This window comes from Nicotiana attenuata, unplaced genomic scaffold (assembly GCF_001879085.1).
Source record: "Nicotiana attenuata strain UT unplaced genomic scaffold, NIATTr2, whole genome shotgun sequence".
NCBI lineage: Eukaryota > Viridiplantae > Streptophyta > Magnoliopsida > Solanales > Solanaceae > Nicotiana > Nicotiana attenuata.
Genome location: NW_017670445.1, coordinates 554046 through 573607, shown reverse-complemented (window position 1 = coordinate 573607; position 19562 = coordinate 554046). Strand labels below are relative to the sequence as shown.

Here is a 19562-nt window from a genome sequence, read left to right as displayed (position 1 = left end):
GAGATGTGAGTCTCCTCAAAAATTAACTCCCGAAGTCCATCCACATTAGGCACACAGATCCGACCCTGTATCCTCATCACGCCATCATCACCAATAGTCACATCTGTAGCACCACCTCACCGAACCCTGTCCTGAAGAACTAGAATATGGGGATCATCATATTGGCGCTCCCTGATGCGGTCATAAAGAGAAGACCAAGCAACCACACAAGTTAATACCCGGCTAGGCTCTGAAATATCCAATCTCACGAACTGACTGGCTAAGGGCTAAACATCCAAGGCTAAGGGCCTCTCAGCTGCCGGAAGATATGCCAACTACCTGAACTCTCCGCTCGGCGACTCAAGGCGTCGGCCACTACATTGGCCTTCCCCGGGTGATACAATATAGTGATATCATAGTCTTTAAGTAGATCTAACCACCTCCGCTGACGTAAATTAAGGTCCTTCTGCTTGAACTAGTGCTGCAAACTCTGGTGATCAGTGTAGATCTCACAAAGAACACCGTACAAATAATGGTGTCAGATCTTCAAGGCATGAACAATAGCTGCTAACTCGAGATCATGGATAGGATAATTCTTCACACGCACCTTTAGATGTCTGGACGCATAGGCAATTACCCTACCGTCCTGCATCAATACCGCTCCAAGGCCAATCCTCGAGGCATCACAATAGACAGTGTAAGACCCCGAACCTGTAGGCAATATTAATATTAGAGTTATAGTCAAAGTTGTCTTGAGCTTCTGAAAGCTCTCCTCACACTCCTCGGTCCACCTGAACGGAGCACCCTTCCGGGTCAGCCTGGTCATAGGTGCTGCAATAGATGAAAATCCCTCTACAAAGCGACGGTAGTACCCCACCAAACCAAGGAAACTGCGGATCTCCGTAGCTGATGACGGTCTAGGCCAACTCTGCACTACCTCTATCTTCTTTGGATCTACCTTGATCCCATCACAAGACACTACGTAGCCCAAGAATGCCACTGAATCAAGCCAGAATTCACACTTAGAAAATTTTGCATACAATCTCTTCTCCCTCAAAGTCTGAAGCACGGTCCTCAGGTGCTGCTCATGATCTTCCCGAGACTGGGAATATACCAGAATATCGTCAATAAATACAACGACGAAAGAATCAAGATAAGGCCGGAACACACTGTGCATCAAATGCATATAGGTTGTTGGGGCATTAATCAGACCAAATGACATGACAAGGGAGTCTTCGGGATATCCGGCTCCCGAATCTTCAACTGATGATAGCCAGAACGCAAATCAATTTTGGAAAACACCCTGGCACCCTGTAACTGATCAAATAAATCATCGATACGAGGCAAAGGATACATGTTCTTCACTGTAACCTTGTTCAACTGCCGATAGACGATACACATACACATAGAACCAACCTTTTTCTTCACAAACAAGACCGAAGCACCCCAAGGTGATACACTGGGTCTGATGAAACCCTTATCAAGCAACTCCTGCAACTGCTCCTTCAACTCCTTCAACTCAGGAGAAGCCATACAGTAAGGAGGAATAGATACGGGCTGAGTGCCCAGCAACAAATCAATGCCAAAGTCAATATCCCACTGACATCTCTCACATAGGCCAAATACGCATCACACCCCTTCTCAACCATTCACTGAGCCTTAAGAAATGAAATGACCCTGCGAGGAGTGTACCTCTCCATCCTAATCTCGGTAAACCTGGCATAGCCAGCATCACGATCTTAGCGTGACAATTAAGAATAACATAATGGGGCGACAACCAGTCCATACCCAAGATAACATCAAAATCTACCTACTGAGTAATAACAGATCGGCTCTAGTCTCAAAACCACTAAGAGCAATCAAACACGACCGATATACGCGGTCCACTACAAGAGAATCTCCCGCAGGAGTAGAAACATAAACAGCAGAACTCAAAGAATCCCGAGATATCCCCAAATGTGGAGCAAAATAAGAAGACACATATGAATACGTAGAGCCTGGGTCAAATAATACTGATGCATCCCTATGACAGACAGGGACGATACCAGTGATGACTAAGTCTTAAGTGACGGCCTCTAAACGGGCTGGAAGGGCATAGTACCTGGCCTGGCCTACCCCTCTAGGGCGACCCCGACCTCCCCAACCTCCACCCCGAGCTGCTTGAGGAGGTGGAGCGGCAGATGGGGCTGGGAGAATGGCCGGAGGACCCGATGGAGCACGTGGAGGCTGATAAGTCTATGGAGGTGCGTCTCTCCTGGCTCTGGGGCAATCTCTAACCATGTAATGAGTGTTACCTCACTCAAAGCAACCCCTCGGAGGACGTGGTGGCTGAGACCGACTCAGACCTGGTCTGTTGGTCTGGCCGGTAATAGCACCTCGAGCAGGAGGCATACTGGATACTGGCGGTGCATAATAGGGCTCATGAGGCCTGGGAAAAGCCGAAACACCACTGGCTGCTAGCAGAGCTGAATGAACAGGGTGACTCACAAAACCCTTACCGTAGCGTGTTGTTGGTGCACGAGCTCCTGAATAATGACCAATCTCTCGAGACCTCTTGGCCTCTCTCTCCTCTCTGTCCCAGGCAAGCATGCCCTCCACTCTCCTAGCAATACTCATTGTCTGCTGATAAGAAATGTCCATCTCCAACTCTCTGGCCATACTGGTCCGAATACTAGGATGGAGATCCCTCGATGAAGCGAGGAACCCTCTCTCTGATGGTGGCAACCAAAGCCGGTGCATGACGAGCTAACTCACTGAAACGGACTGCGTACTCCGACACAGTCATAGCACCCTGGCACAGCTGCTCAAACTCTACGTGCTAAGCATCCCTAAGGCTCTAAGGGACATACTCACGCAAAACATCTCTAAAAACTGAGTCCAAGTGAGTGAGGTTGCCTCGTCCGGACTACTCAGCACATAGGCACTCCACCACTGTTATGCCGCTCCCCTCAGCTAGAAAGCGTTGAAAGAAACACCACCCGTCTCCACAATGCCCATAGTGCGGAGAATACGATGACACTCCTCAAGAAAATCCAGAGCGTCATCTGAGGCTAGTCCGTTGAAGGTAGGTAGGCGGTACTTCTCCTCTCAAGTCTGAGCTGCTCTGCCTCAGAAGCAGCTACCCTGGTCTCATGCTGAATCGGAGCCACTTGGGGCATAGGAATATACTCTGGGGCCTGATCGACTTAAACCCTCTGCTCGGGAGTGCGGGTTGCGGGAGTCTCTGCCCCTCCCCTGGCCTGAGATGCAGCGAGAGCTATCGGAAGTACTCCAGCCTAAGCTAAAGTGCTGAACATGCTCATGAACTGAGCTAAAGTCTCCTGGAGGGCTGGAGTAGCAATAGGCATCTCTGGTGCCGGCCCTCCAGCTGGAGATGCTGGGGGCTCCTATGTCGCAGCTCTCGCAGGTGCTCGGGCTGCACCACGTGGTCGTCCTCTACCCCGACCTCGGCCTCTGGCAGCTCTGGCAGGGGGCTCGGGTGCCTGGTCGTCAGTCCTCCCGGTACGGGTCCTCACCATCTATGAGAAAGAGTAGAATAGTATTTTAGGATTTTTGATGTCAATGACTCGCACGACAATGAAATCAAAGAAGTATGATTGTTCTTAACAGTTACATAGCTTCCCGAAGATAAGTACGGACGTCTCCGCACCGATACGCGAGACTCTAATAAACCGGCTTGTGACTCACGACTCCTATGAACCTAGAGCTCTGATACCAACTTGTCACGACCCAATTTAACCCCTCAAAAGATGTCGTGACGGCACCTAGTCTTTACGACTAGGTAAGCCTAATATTACGGAAAATTAAAGAAGACACTACAATAAAAATTAAACAGCATATTGTAAATAACAAGGATAGAGCTTCCCGGCATATATAAAATAGTCTCCCAAGAACCGGAATATCGCTAAGTCACAAACTTTTATAATCTATATAGCTCTATACAAAAGTCTGAAGATAAACAAAAAGGAAATCTCTAGGAGGGAATAGAAGGGGACCCCGAGGATCTGCGGACGCGGGCAGAAATACCTTGAAGTCTCCTGGAATCAGCAAGCACGCACTAATCTCGAGGCTGATAGCTCGTACCTGGATATGCACACGAAAACATGTGCAGGAAAGGGCACGAGTACACCACAATGGTACCCAGTAAGTGACAAGCCTAACTTTGGTCAAGTAGTGACGAGGTCAGGTCAGGGCCCTACCGGAGTATATATATATAACAAATTAAGCAGTAAAAGATATAAATAGTGTTTACGGTAAAACATTTAAACAAATTGCACAATTTTAACAGTTAAGGGAGCCCTCGGCTCCGAACAAGGTAAACACAATAGGAACTCTCCCTGGATACCTCCCCATAGGTTCCGAAATGATTATGTAGTACTGGGGGATCTCCCGGAATACGTCCGTAGTCCCAAAATAAATATGCAGTGCTGGGGGATCTCCCGGAATACGTCCGTAGTCCGAAAATAAATAAGCAGTACTGGGGGATCTCCTGGAATACGTATGTAGTCCCAAAATAAATATGCAAGACAGGAGGATCTTCCGGAATACGTCCGTAGTCCCAAAGTAAATATGCAGCTCAAGAAAAATATGGCAGGTACGGCATCAAATTATACAGTTTAGACTAAACACACACGAGGAAAAAAGGGGGTCCACATAATTCAAAATAAACAGTTAAAACACGTAGGCATGCTTTCCTAGTCAAATCTCAGCAATTAAATATAGTAGTTCAATTTAACAAGGGAAAACAGTTTAAGATTAAGTAGGAAAAATGGGATTTTTGTAGCAATAGCCCGTGTACGTACTCGTCACCTCACGTACACGGCAATCACACATCAAATATTACCAAACATCCTAAAGGGGAAGTTCCCCAACACAAGGTTAGGCAAGCCACTTACCTCGAACCGCTCAAATCAACTCGATATCACGCCCTTTCCACGAGTATCCGACTCCGAATGGCCCAAATCTAATCAAACCAATTGCATAATATAAATATATAACTACAAGTAACTAATTTAACTAATGAAATCAAGCTAGGGTAAGAAAATAGGAAAAACGCCCAAAAATCCTCCCCGGACCTTATATCTCGGAATCGGGTAAAAGTCACAAATTATGAACTCCCATTCACTCACGAGATCACTCGGCCAAAAATTATTCAATTCCGACGCCTAAAACCTTACCAAAATCCAAAATTTTGATTGGGAAATTTTTCCCCCAAATTATCATTTCTTCCACTCAAGTCCCTTGATTAAATGAGGAAAACAACAATAGATTTATGTATATGATCCAAAATAGAGTTAGAATTCGTTACCCAATAGTTCCCCTTCAAAAATCCCTCAAGAAACGCCTCTCACCGAGATCCAAATCAAATTTTGTGTTATGAAATTTCAAATCCTCGAACTCCCCTTTTCTGCCCAGCGATTTTCGCATCTGCGGTCATGGGGCCGCTTCTGCGGTCACACTTCTGCGGCTAGAGCTCCGCATCTGCGAAATTTCATTGATTCCTCAGGCACCGCACCTGCGCTCATTTCTCGCAGATGCGGCTCCGCTTCTGAGGTTCCTGAGTCGCACCTGCGGCCACTGGTCCCCTTGCCTCTAACCGCATCTGCGACTTCCTTCCTCACTTCTACGGGGCCGCACCTGCGGGCTTCCCACCGCAGGTGCGAAAACACCAGAAGCAGCCAAGTTTAGAATTTGCCTAAGTCCAAATTCAAATACGTTAAGCATTCGAAACTCACTCGAGGCCCCCGGGATCTCAACCGAATATGCCAACAAATCCTTAAACATCATACGAACATAGTCGAGCCCTCAAATCACAACAAACAACGCCAAAACCACGAATCACCCTCCAATCCAAACCTAATGAACTTGAATTTCCAAAATTCCACAACCGATGCCGAAACCAACCAAACCATGTCCGATTGACCCCAAATTTTGCACACAAGTCATATTCAACACTACCGACCTTCTCCAACTTCCGGACGGATTCCGACCCTGATATCAAAAATTCCACTATCGCCCTGAAACTCTAAAAATTCAACTTTTGCCATTTCAAGCCTACATAAGCTACGGACGTCCAAAACACAATCCGGACACGCCCGAAATCACCCAACGGAGCTAACGCAATCTACGGAATTCCATTCCGGAGCCGTCTTGACACTGTTCCGACTACGGTCCAAATTCTAAAACTTAAACTCTCATTTGGGGACTAAGTGTCCCAAAATACTTTGAAACTCAGCACGAACCATCCCGGAATATCACGATAGCAGAAAAAGACACGGGGAAAGCAGTTAACAAGGGATCGGGGCGTTAATTCTCAAAATGACCGGTCGGGTCGTTACAATTAAATTTACTTGGAACTTCATAGTGGCTCTTATAAATAGATATGCGAATTTGGGTTCAATTATTGAGTATCAATTAATAGGGTTATTGTGGTAAATTTATCATGTCTATCATTGTTTTTTAAGGGACGTGAAAAGTTAAAAACGTGCCAAGTAAAAGTGAACGGAGGGAGTGCATCAAAGACCAAAATAGTTCAACCCCTATTCCTAAGGACTATTTTGACCATTTTCTCGAATATGTTTCCAAACTTCTTTGATCATCCAAACATGGAAAAACAGATTTGTTTTTTTTTTCTCCATACCAAACATACCCCTAATTAATTTGTTCATCTCCAATCTCCTTGACATGTTATGGTCCATAAACCTCAAGTAACTTATACACGCTGATTGACACCATGAACTCCGAGTTTAGATCATTAAGTAAATTGGCGGACAACAACAACAATAACAATAAAGTAAAAGTCAAGACCTGAGAAAGGAATAGCAAGTAAAATCCATATCAGGATGTCAAACTTAAAGAAGTCCCTATCAAAATAGTGCATTTCTAGTTAAAAAGGCGAGAATGCTATAGATATGTATAATCTTTTTTATTTGTGGCAACAAATGAGTAGTTCTACTAGGATTTTCTGTGTGGAAAAATCAAAGGTTTTCACTCTAGCATGAGGGACCTTCCAAGCGAATATAGTCATACATAATCCCTTGGAAAGTGTTCGCGGTCTTTGTTTGTGTCAAAAATATGGTGTTTTCTCCTCCCAAAAGTATAAAACCAGGTATTGTTACATTGAACAACCAATAGATTCCATGAATAGCATGCCTTGCAATTGCATTATCTCCTCCGATTTCTCCACTTGAAAATAGGGGAGGATTTGTTGTTGGATCGTTGATCCCGACCTTTTACAAAAAGTTTCAACTCATGTTAGTTTTCCACTAATTCAGTAAAAACAGAAATTTACTAGGTGAGACACAACGACGCCAACCAGTTCAATTCATTTCCACATTATTTAAAGTCTTTGTAATATGATACCTGCAATTCAGCATGATTGGCAGCTGCAAGCGCCAACCGCAATGTGTATGCTCCAACTTGATCTACATTATCAATCTTGAACTTGATTTGCCATGTAGTACTTTGATATGCATTTTCGCCTATCTTCCTAAACATCAAGTATTTACACACTGATCAGTTCTGTGGAGTCTTGGGATTAACTCAGGAGTCTAAAGGAAATTATCGGTAGCACTAGATTTAATCTTTCCCTTAAATTAAGTGAATTTCATGAAATTTGATTTCTAATACAACTCAGAATTAGACAAAGTAATGCTGGTATATTAAGGAGTTATCACCTGTTAACCTGAGCAAAGAACCAGTCCTTCTGATAGTCACTAACTCCAACTGTGTAGACTAAATCATTATCGGGATATAACTCTGCATATCTCTCCCACAAACCATACTGTCTAAATCTGGGAAAAAGTTACAACATAAAAATTTCTTTGAGTTACCAATTATACAGCACTAGGGAAACAGCATCATAAGTATTTCTTAAAGTGTTAAATTTAGTGGTGTTTTCTCATGTCGTCCATAATCTGAAATCTGGAGAAAATTAAAGGGAAACTGATTCAAATAAGTATGATGTTCTAAAGACATTATGCAAGTAAATTGTTATATTCAGTTATAGCTTCTTGAACACTAGCGTGGTTAACTTTATGAAGTTGTTAAGAAAGCTTACTTGTCTTGATTTATATAAAGTTTGTTAACATATTTTCGGTTTGGATCGGGAATATAAAATTCTGCAGCAGAGCGATCAGGGATACCGATCTCCCACAAGGTAGGACCATCTCTTGGAGGCTCATAAACAAGCTCACCCAACTCAATATCACAACCTGCATTAACATTAATGCTAATGGTTACAACCTTGCATAAAGCAGAATTCAGCATATATTCTAATCGAAAATGATGCTACTTAATAGAACCTTCTGTTATAGTTATTACAACTTCATACTTGTAATCCCCGATAAATCCAGCTACCAATGCATAAAGACTATATAAGCCTGCACGTATGTTCTTAATAAAAAAGTAGCCGTCTTCATCTGTTGTAGTCCAAAATTGGTAACCCTGGTAAAACGGTAATATGACTGTTAGGGGTCGTTTGGTAGGATGCATTAGATAAGCTAATGCATGCATTAGCTTTGTGTATTAATAACACATTGTTTGGTAGACATTTTGAACCTATGCATTAGTTATGCAAGCATTAGTTATACATATACATCCTATTTGGTATTAGCCTATGCATAACTAATGCATAGAAAATAATGGTATTAGCAATGCAATGGGTTTTAATGCATGCATTAGCTTAGTAAAAGACAAAATTGTCCTTCAAAATTTATGCTTGATTAAAATAGCTAGTTAGTATATTAATGCAAATTCAAAATAATTCAAATAGTGAGACCCTAGTAAATAAATAAATACTTAATTTTATTTTACAATATAGGTAGACAAATAAAATAAGTTTTTTAAAATTTTTTCATATAAAAATATTTCTCAACATATGTTTCTTTTAAAAAGTTCGAGTGTGGACGAGTTTTGAGGGCATTTTTGTAAACAAACAATTCTTTTAGAAATTGTGCAATACTTTAATACATCAAACCAAACAATGAATAAGAAATATGTCAGCATAACTAATACCAGCATAACTAATGCAAGCATAACTAATACCAGCATTACTAATACACCATATTCAGAATTATTCTTATGCACCCTACCAAACGACCCCTTAGTGCGTTAAACTGGTTTGTGTCCATGTCGGATGAGCTGGTTTACTTGAAATGCTGCTTTTCTTGTTTAGTCTAAAGTGAAGGAGGCAATTACCTTATTCTCTCTTTGCCATGATCCAGCATCTCCTGGGGCTGCGAGTCCTACATATGCATCTTTTCCAGGTAAATTTTCCTCGCTTAAGTATCTGTCCTTAAGATCATGGGACTTAACTTAGAAAACATAGCAATTGAACCCGGAAATGCAAAATGTTGAATCAAGGTAAGAGAGGACGATACCTGTCTTGTACTAACAATCGACCTTTAACTATGCCTCTTTGACCACACTTAGGAAATTCTTCAGAAGCTGGGAAATAGTACGGCCAGGATTGGACTTCTTTGTTCATCTAAATAAATATAAGATTATGTCAGGTTATAAAAATACTATACTGCTTTACTATTGTGGGTTCAATTTCGCTTTACCCCTAACCTGTCTTTTTGCATCATCCCAAAGCGATAGAGCCATATCTTTGTCTGATATAGAATTAAAATATGTGAACACGGGCCCGAGGACTTTCTTCCACTCCTCACCAGGCTCGAATTTTACCAAAAGATCTGGACCAGCATAGTGGGAAGTTAGAAATATCTGCAAGCAAATCTTAAGAAATTACTCGTGAGAAGTAATAGTTAGAGGAATCATATTAGTTAGGTCAGAGAAAGTTCACAATGTGATTGTGTTCATATAAACTAATGTATGGCTTTGATTATGATCAAACTTATATACTAGAAAAACTTGGGAGATACTGAAGATTACAAAACAACTGAATGCAAAATTTTCACTGAAACCATGCATACAGTTATTTGTCTCTAATTTATAACTAGAAATATTGATTAAGTTAACCGCTTACAGCAAGGATAGTCGGGTTCACATGGGAGGTTAGATCTTGTTTGAAGGGTCCTCCTGTTCGAAATTCATTGCTAGGAGTGATTTGCCAAAATCCCACAGGAGGGTCAAAACATATCCATCCATGCACTTGATTATCTTTGTTTTCAAGTGAATACTGATATTTGTCATCCACCTACACTTGCGGATCCAAAGGAAATACTAAATTAAGTGCATTATAAATTTCTTATTTACGATACAGGCTTACTTATTTCATGCTGTAATTCACCATAAGTATAATACCTCTCCTTTGAATTCAGGTTCTATAGGATCAACAAGGAGAACTGCTTCAGGATAGGCTAGCGCTTGGCCTCTCTCTGGAAGCCGGTCTTCTGCACTAGGCATAAATCTTTGTCTATCATCTGTTATGGCCATGTAGTGAAACCTGGTAACGCCATAAAGATACTAAAGAGTTACTTCTTTTGGTTTCTGTTTGCAGTGGTCATCTTCTAAGAGTTTGTCATTCTACATCCTTAAGGACACAACATTCTTCATTACGAAGGCAGCTTTTAAAAGAACGTTGGACAAATGCATTTTGGACTACATCCTAGCATTTTCTTTCCTTTCCTCCGTCTATTAAGTTAATTCCTTTCCAATGATAGAATATCGAATAAAAAGAGAGCACAACCGTTGCAAATGAATCAAGTTCGTTCACTTTAACATGCTGCTTCATTTTAAAAAATTAGCTACGACGATTCTTACTTTTCTTTATTGAGCATGAAAGCAATTCTGGTTGTGTTAAGATTGAAAGCAGGCATGTCTTTTGTGTGCTCAAAGATGGCATACGAGTAAAATCCTGGGACATCACGAAATACTATAAACCTGCAAATAAGTAGGAATCCAAGTTGTTTATCATCATTTATGAGAAAATCTAATGAAACTTCAAAAGAAACTATCTAACTTCAAGCAAGAACCTTCTATCAATATATAAAGGAGCTTGTTCACCCTGGACTGCTGGATTCCACATTCTTGTGAATGACAACTCAATCTGCTTCTCGTTTTCCACTATAACTTGCAAATCTGTCCCTTCTATCCTGCATTAATAATCCATACAACAAAACAATTGACGATAAAGCAATCTCTATACTTCTTAACCTTGGTCAATTAACCGTAGCCTAGGACGGAGCCAGCCCTTCACCTATGGATTCGGCCGAACGCAGTAGCTTTGGTCCAAACCTTATATCTGTCTTAAGAAATTATTAAATATGCACAAATTATTAAGTTAGATCCCAGTAACTTAAAAAAACAAGAATTCTGAACTCATAAGCTTCATAATCCTGACTCCGCCTGTAGCACCCTAAAGCTGATACGCTAAGCAATATTAAACTTCTTCTAAAGGAAAAGGATGAAGAGTACATACGTGTCAAACTTTCCCCTTGTTTTTGTACTACCAGCCTCACTCCAATTAAGGTCCCAGAACCTGTTTGTTTCAACAACATCAAACAAATCACTATTTATCCAACTATATATGGTTGCAAAAACCTGGGGCGGAGGGAGAGCATAAGTAATGGGTTCGGAGAACCCAGTAGCTTTTGCTTAGACCCTATATGTGTATTAGTAAATTCATTAAATATGTGTAAATATTCAATTGTGAACCCAGTAACTATAACGAGCTATGGGTTCGACGGCAAGTTTAGAACCCATAAACTTCAAATTCTAGCTCCGCCTCTGGCAAAAACACTGGATTATCATCCTAATAAAATGATAGAAAGACAGACTCGGATATTATAACAGATATTGTACGTCCAGAAAGACATATTTCTTTGATAATCAGAATACAAAACAACTTTAAAGGCCTTAAAATAGGAAAGACCAGAACTTGAAACAGAAAACAAAGGAATTGTGAAAACTACTTTTTTATACTTACCCTCCATTCAAATCTTTATTGTTTAGTTCGAGCAAGTTGTCAATTCCCTTGTACTTTATCCCTCTGATAATTCCCCCTGGATTTGTCCATGTTATTTCCACTACTCCATTGTTTATCACCACCTACAAAAATAAACACTCTTACACAAAGAAAAAAAATCAATCTTTATTTGTAAACGTGTGGCGGGATAGATAAGATCCCTTAACTATAAGTCTCGTATTCGAGACAAATAGAGGAATCTCCGGGTTTCGGACACGGGATGGTTAAACAAGAAAAATAATCTTTGCAAATTCCCCCACCCACCCCACCCCACCCCACCCATCACACCAAAAAAAAAAAAAAAAGGAAACCCAACCAACAAAACAGAGCTTTCCCTTGTGCCTCAGATAATTTCTCATAAGGCAGATACATATCAAAGCTAACGAAAGGGCTTATTAAGTATATGATTACCACGCCAGGAAAAAAGTGGGCTAGGAAATTATTATGAACAGCCAAAATGAATACAGTAAGTTCTAAAAAAAGAAATTTGCATGATTGGAATAAAAGAAGATAAAACCTTACATAGTCATTTTGAGCATTTAACCGCAGTCCTGTAGAAGACATTGTTTCTCTAATAACAATTTTTTTCCCTCTGTGTCCCCCCGTACAGCAGAGCAACCACCTATGAAGAAGAACCATACATACATATATCAATATATACATATATCATATATGAAGAGAGAGAGAGAGAGAGAGAGAGAGAGAGAGAGAGAGGTACCAGTGTGGTATGAATCTGAATATGCTTCAAGATTTGAAAAAACAAATTTATTTATAGGTTTGGAGGAGAGGAGAGAGATGCATATTAACATCTCCTAATAGCTACTCCTATGAATTATGAACACCATTAACACATGCCATAACTGTACTCTCAGCGGCCAACGCCAGAAATTTGAATTAAAAAAATGTGAAAGTAACACATCTAATGTTTTAATCTATGTCGGGGATTCAACAATTTTATATATACAAATTTTTTTTTTATCCATTTTAGATATTTAATTTTCTTGACGAAGTAAATTTAATTGATCCCTTTAATAAAATTAGCTACGTCTCTATCAGTGTACTAACCTGAGTAAATCTTTCATATTATCAGGTTAAATTCACCTACATATATAATGATAAATAATTCATTATAGCAAATCTAATATAATAAGCTGAAAAATAGAATAACAACTTGCCTAATCCAATAAAATTACACTAATACTGCAAATCTATAAAAAAAAAAAAAAATAAACCCAATTTAAATAGTAACTGATATTTAATGCAAGTGTTCACGAGTTGAAAATATTGAAAAGCATAATAGTACGAATACTTAACGTAGAAGAGATAATTCTGATATATCTGTCTCAAAAAGATAAAGGCGGAAAAAGTGACATGCTTTGGTTCGGTCGTGACATTCTGTCGTATGTTTCCATCATTACATCTCTCAATTACAAAAATCTGTCAATCTTGTTCCTTTCTCTCATCGTGACATCCTCATTAATAGCAGTAATTGGTATGTCAGCCAGCTTGTAATTTATGTGTTTGATAATTTACAAGCGTTTTAATCTTTCGGGTATATTAGTAAACAAACATTATTAAACTTTCCGCGCCATTATTAAGTCAATTTTCCAATCACATGCAGAATAATCCTAAGGCCCTACTTTAGTTAGTTCATAGTTGACATTATTATTATTATTATTATTATTATTATTATTATTATTAATTCGAACTACAGGTTGACGACATATTTTAACAAGTTGCACTATATATATGTCTATGTTATATATAGTCCACTCTGTTAACTTTGAACGCGATGTGGTAAAAATACTCATAAAAATATCTTTTTTTCGAGTGCTGAAACATGAAAATGAGGCCTTAGCTGGGTGCAGGGGCGAAGCTATGTTGGCCCAAGGGTGGTCAACTGAACACCCTTCGCCGAAAAATTATACTACGTATAAGGCAAAATATTACTTGTTATTGATTAAAAAATAGACTTTGAACACCCTTACATAGCCCACTAGCAATTTTGAACACCCTTATTGAATTTCCTGGCTTCGCCACTGGCTGGGTGGTTTCCAAGTCTTAGATAAAGTTGTTGAGACTAAGAGGTTTTAAGTTTAATTCTCATCGAATATAGTAATTTTATGTCCAACTATGTGTTTATATTCTTTACTAAGATGTGCTAGAGTGTGATACTTTGCATAATTTCCTGATTTAAGAATGATATCGCAGAGGATTAATTAAGTTGGAATTTAAGGGCATTTCAGTATAGTGTTGAGGAGTCCTCTGACAGTTCAAGTACATATATAGTGGAAACTCAGTTTGTTCATTCTGAGTTGTGACTCCAAATAAATCATTGCGTTCCACAGCTTCTACAAGAGTTTGCTCTTCTTTTTGTCATGGATGGGATGTTTTCAAGAAGGCGATTACATTATTTTGATCAACTAAAAATACAATTTTAGTGGAACTCATCTTTGATTTGCATGTTCATTATATTGCTTGTAGGTACATTAGGAATTAGAAACGCAGATATCCTTATATCAACTTGTCTGATAGTAAGATAAACAATTACAGTAAAGCTGCTACGGCACTTGACTGTTTTCAACTTTCCTCTGGAAAATGAGTGAGCCAAACAAAACAGCAACGCCTGTTATTGCAATTGTAAATAGAAGCCGCTTCTTGGAAAACTCATGTGGCTGCCTTCTAGGAGCACCACGATCTCTCTCAGCTCGACTAATGTTCCTTCAAAAATACCAAAAGCGGGACAAAAGAATTAAAGACTAGAGCATTTGGCATACAACACAAGATATAGCACCAGTAAACTACAGTTAAGGAGAGTAGTGGTAGATGGTTTACAAGTGCTTAGTATTTATTGGTCAAGAAATATGATGGGAACAATTGCAACGGCTGGATTAGATGGCAAGTTACATGAAAGACCACACGCGGATATCTGGGAGCAACTTGAGTTTTACTAACTTCCACAGAATGGTGGTAAAATCACACCCTTTCACCTGTATTATTTTTCTAAAACCATAAAGTTTCTGCATAGGGCATAGCATGAGCTAACAGTTGCTCATTTTCTTATTGATCAACTCTTGTAATCCTCGATTTCAGGTTTCACATGTAGTGTACTATTATGAATTGTGGACGTGGATGCCCATTCCAACCACTGTAATATATCATAAAATTGATAGACAAAGAATGCCAAGAGACTCTAAATATGTGAGATCCATCTATTATATACGCACAGCAGAAAGATTCTTTCCAAAATAAGATAATCAAATATATAAAGGGGAGACGAAGCTGGCAGAAAACCAGACACTTTCTTGATTAACATAGATAAGATAGACGAAGAAATAACCTCACAGAGAAAGGAATAAGTTCAAGTGTAACCTTAGAAAATTTGATCACCTTTTACTAGGTAGGTAAAACATAAAGGAAACAAGTATATGCATATTTATATGCACTAACTGCATTATGGATGAGAAATAAGGAAGTGTATAAACACGTCACCTCCCAGTCATGTCTGACCTAGATTTTATTAGAGATTCTTGTGTTATATTCATGTCCAGGTAGGAGAAATACTGATTTTCATACATCGCTCAAAAGCAGCTCATCTAATATCCATTTGGACAATCTTATGCTAAGTGGACTGAATCGAAAAGGGGAAAAGTATTTCATGGTAGAATGCCTCGTCCCAGTTACTAACCAGCAAACTTGACATGTTGCCAGCAATAGAATTTGACTCAACACCATGTCAAGAGTAGGTGTCAAGCAGGAACCCGTCTATCCTTTATGATGTCAGGCTTATTACTCATGTTCACTAAGACCCCCTTCATTTCCAGACATGATGTTCTTAGGCTCATAACTCGTTACCACACACCACCGTGCGTCTATACAGAATATTTCCTTTTTTCTGTTTTATCTTTTTGCCTTTAGGTTAGGCAGTTAGGGGAGGAACTCTATGTCCTATAAGTCAGTGTTCACTAATCACTGAAACAAGATACATAGACTAGTTGTAGCGTAAGAGAGGAAGGCAAAAAATAAGCATCGTAAATGCATGTCTGTGCAACAATTACGTTTATGTAGGAATGACAGAGAGATAAATGCTTCCAACGGGCTTTGACAGTTGGATCTCATAAACATCACCAAAGAATCAAAGCCTAGATCCACTCAGCATAGAAAAAACGGCTCAAAACGACCAAGGGGACATGCAAAATGCCAACTAAATAAACATTTTAGGTCCATAATACCTGGAAGATTCTGCAACGATATTTGTGCCTCCATTGCATCTACTCTCATGGTCATCTCTTTCACGGAGTCTAATATATCTGCTACACAGATGACAGAGTTCTGTTCTATTCCCACAAACTTCCTGGTAAAGGAATGCAGATATTATGAAAAACAGCAGGATATGGAAGTTCGATCATTTACCCAAAACAATTACAAAATAGAAAAAGAAGCCTAATCATAGCTCATTATGACCTGATGCTTAAATAAATCAATTGCAGGCAAAGGAAACTCGCAATATTCGCATGTCACAATCCTTTGTGGGCAATTTTCACCTTTGTGAACAGTTAGTACCTCACGCTCCATTGTCTCGCTACACAAAGAACAGGTTACCTGTAAATTAACATGCATAACAATCACATTAAGAAGTTGTATTTGGCTTATAAGGAAATCCAACCATGACGAAGTGGCAAAAGAATGTTCCCGTAAAACAGAACAGACTGGTAGAAGCAGAAAAGGTGGGAAGACCTACAAAACATATGTTCATAGAATGCAAGAGATTGAAAAGAAAGTAAGAGGTATAAGTTAACACTAAGATAAAATGTTGTAAAAGACTATGTTCAAGCACTCTTAAGCCCTGAACTAGGTGCAGCACAGGCTGAACGCTTAGCCTCGCATAGACGTAGCTTTAATGCTAGGTCTATGGACTTTACCTTGAAGAAGCCTACATTAACAAATGCGTAGAGCAATGTGATGTATTAATCGTTAAGCAAACATTGAATATAAAATTGTTAGAAATAGGAAATAAGACATTTAGTATAAGAAGACAAGTCACTGGACCCGAATTAAAAACTTAAAATTTCATCTTTGTATCTGAATCAGAAATTCAAAATGGTCTTTAAAATTGATTCACATGACTTTTACTTCATATATTATACTTAATTGTGTAGTTTTTACATTTAATCGTTGTTTGAGTTTAAAGTAATTTTTTCTTACATAAAAAACACATTTTTATTCTTTAATTTGTATTCACTAAAACTCGCGCTTCAATTGCACATTGCGCTTTAAACCGCAACAGATCTTGGCAATTTTTCTGTGCACCTACTTGGTGCTTCCATATGAATAAAATTCTTTACTTATCACGACGAAAAAAGGATCTTTTTTTTGTTTCTTAAGGTACCATAGGACAAAATCAACTTAAGGGCAACCACAGAGAAAAGGTGCCTCTTTTCGTTACCTAGAGCTTCAACCCCTGCAATAAGGATGCATCATGATTTTAGTAACCCCGAAATGTTTAGCTATTAATATATCTTTTGGCTGGTGTTCAATCATCATTCATCTGAGCACTTCACCTCTTGTGTTGTTTAGTGTTAATATGAAGTTCTTAAATAATTTATTAATTTTCAAGAATAGGATCATATATTTGCCGTTTAAGGTCCATTATTTACACAAACAATTCAGTTGCAATGCCTAGCACGTACATAACGTCACGACAAATGTTCATTGCACGACCTTAAAATGATGTAAAAAACTGTATATACAAACACAGACCCTGTATAAAAGTGCATATTCCAATAAACAGTTCTGGAAGCAAACTGGAAGGCAAATAAATGCAATTGAATGGATCAAATTTAGAAATCTATCTCAGAAAGGGACTAACATCTGTTGGACCAAATGATACAGTTACAGGTAATTGAGAACTCCTTGCATCTAAAAGCTGAAGGTAAAATTAGAGAGGAGAAAAAAAGAACTTTTTCCCTGTAAAACCTCTCGGCATTATCCACAAAATGAAGAGATCAAATAAATTGGTTCACTTACTGTAGCATGAGTGCTCAAGAAATGTTCTTCTGCATGTTTTTTCGGAACCATATCCCCACAGATTTTACATTTTTCAAGTTTCCGGGAGCAGTGAGCAACATGCAAATCAAGATTGGAAGACGGAATCGCTCTGTCACTGGAAACATAAAGATTCAGATTAGCAAGTGACGAATATACAAGCACATAGGAAAAGATAATATGTATTATAAAAAGCTGAAAGGTTGAAACATGAATAAAGATGACATCTAGCATGGTACGACTGGTCATGCACGAATGGCAACCTGCTGTTAAACTATACGTCTTATAGCTTAGATTTAAATATAAAGCTGTAAGGTTCATCACTTCATTGTCGAATTTTACAGTGTATTATCCACAACGCATTAATTCATAATCTATTAAAGACCCGAACTCTTCAGTTTCCATTGGCAGCAAAATGAGGACACTCAGTAAGGTTCATCACTTGCATTGTCGAATTTTACAGTGTATTATCCACAACGCATTAATTCATAATCTATTAAAGACCCAAACTCTTCAGTTTCCATTGGCAGCAAAATGAGGACACTCAATAAGAAATTCGCTTCTGCCAACATGACAATCCACAAGTAGAAACCAATAAACTAGCTAGTATTTACTTTTCCAGGATTGGATCTTATGCACATTGCAACCAGTACTAGAGATAACCAACTTGCAACTAATGTAACCCGTTAAACAAGCTAAATCGTGATCATTTTTTGCTGATAAATCAATAATATTTCATTATACAACACACCAAGGTTGTGTCATCAGAGATTACAGACTCAAGCACAGTTATCTACCATGTATCACAATCATTAATACACACTTGTATATTGTCTTTATACAGTTCTCCTTCTTAAATGGGGCATAAAATTGCAGCTAAAGACAAACCCATATATTGTCTGTAAATTGTTTTTTTTACGACGGTGGTATCTGGGTCAGCTTGCGCACAGCTCGACTATTCCACCTAGTACCTCCCACCAGCATAGATACCAGACAAGTTTGCCCACGCTAGGGGCATAAAACTGCAGCTACAATACAAACACAATATTGTCTGGATAATTTATTTTTATGACTCTGGTATTCGGGTCAGCTTGCACCACCTCAACTATTTCACCAGGTACTACTATCTCCCCAGCCTAATTACAGCGCAACTCTGCCCATCAAGGCTTAAGCAGATAGTAATATTGGTATAAATTCCAACAAAATGGGGGGGACTTACCAGTGACTGCAGATGGTTGTGGCTTGATCAGAAGCTACAGCCATTAAAATCTACCTTTGATTAAAATCTCTGAGATAATAACAAAGAAAATGGATAAATCAAATATGAATAATTGAGAAGGAAGATGATGTAGGAAAACTAATTAAATTAGTTCGATTGAATCTTCTATATGCATTTGGCTCTATTTGAATTCTTTCACATTCCGATAATCTTATTAGATAAATTTGGACAGAGATTTCAATTGTTTGCTTAAATAGAGAAACAACCTATGATTCTCTGAGTTGGAATTATCGATTCGTAAATTCAGTTTCACGATGTTGTACTATAATTTGGTGGCGAACTTTTATGAGTGCTAACTGGGCGGTTGGGCACGTCCCTTTTCTGCGCGTG

General features: G+C 39.0%; 2 protein-coding genes across 4 annotated transcripts; both read right to left on the bottom strand.

Moving 5' to 3' along the window:
* Window positions 1-6704: 6704 nt before the first annotated feature.
* Window positions 6705-12787, bottom strand: LOC109239515 (probable rhamnogalacturonate lyase B). 2 transcript variants are annotated; one of them, XM_019406090.1, is made up of 17 exons: window positions 12627-12787; window positions 12431-12530; window positions 11870-11991; window positions 11363-11422; window positions 11141-11185; window positions 10917-11036; window positions 10705-10824; window positions 10246-10387; window positions 9968-10138; window positions 9550-9705; window positions 9360-9466; window positions 9178-9268; window positions 8283-8424; window positions 8039-8192; window positions 7656-7772; window positions 7342-7468; window positions 6705-7208 (listed from the first exon to the last, which is right to left on the bottom strand). In XM_019406090.1, exons 2-17 carry the CDS (start codon window positions 12470-12472, stop codon window positions 6972-6974), a joined length of 1953 nt encoding a protein of 650 aa, XP_019261635.1. In that variant the 5' UTR covers window positions 12473-12530; window positions 12627-12787; the 3' UTR covers window positions 6705-6971. The 2 variants fall into 2 exon arrangements, with proteins under 2 accessions (XP_019261635.1, XP_019261636.1); XM_019406091.1 differs by lacking the exon at window positions 11141-11185 and having other exon boundaries at window positions 12627-12786.
* Window positions 12788-14226: 1439 nt separating this feature from the next.
* LOC109239514 (XIAP-associated factor 1-like) lies at window positions 14227-19537 on the bottom strand. Of its 2 annotated transcripts, XM_019406088.1 has the most exons (6): window positions 19439-19537; window positions 19173-19241; window positions 17936-18071; window positions 16373-16510; window positions 16141-16262; window positions 14227-14629 (listed from the first exon to the last, which is right to left on the bottom strand). In XM_019406088.1, the coding sequence occupies exons 2-6, from the start codon at window positions 19214-19216 to the stop codon at window positions 14470-14472; spliced, it is 600 nt and encodes a 199-aa protein (XP_019261633.1). In that variant the 5' UTR covers window positions 19217-19241; window positions 19439-19537; the 3' UTR covers window positions 14227-14469. The 2 variants fall into 2 exon arrangements, with proteins under 2 accessions (XP_019261633.1, XP_019261634.1); XM_019406089.1 differs by lacking the exon at window positions 19439-19537 and having other exon boundaries at window positions 19173-19414.
* Window positions 19538-19562: the final 25 nt, after the last annotated feature.

Coding starts and splice junctions, on each gene's coding strand:
- LOC109239515 (XM_019406090.1), bottom strand. CDS start 12,472: ATGTCTTCTACAGGACTGCGGTTAAATGCTCAAAATGACTAT. Junction 11,186..11,362: donor ACAAGGGGAAAGTTTGACAC/GTATGTACTCTT, acceptor TTCTTAAGACAG/ATATAAGGTTTGGACCAAAG. Junction 10,825..10,916: donor CCTTTATATATTGATAGAAG/GTTCTTGCTTGA, acceptor ACTTATTTGCAG/GTTTATAGTATTTCGTGATG.
- LOC109239514 (XM_019406088.1), bottom strand. CDS start 19,216: ATGGCTGTAGCTTCTGATCAAGCCACAACCATCTGCAGTCACTG. Junction 16,511..17,935: donor TCTTGAGCACTCATGCTACA/GTAAGTGAACCA, acceptor GTTAATTTACAG/GTAACCTGTTCTTTGTGTAG. Junction 14,630..16,140: donor ATCGTTGCAGAATCTTCCAG/GTATTATGGACC, acceptor GTATTTTTGAAG/GAACATTAGTCGAGCTGAGA.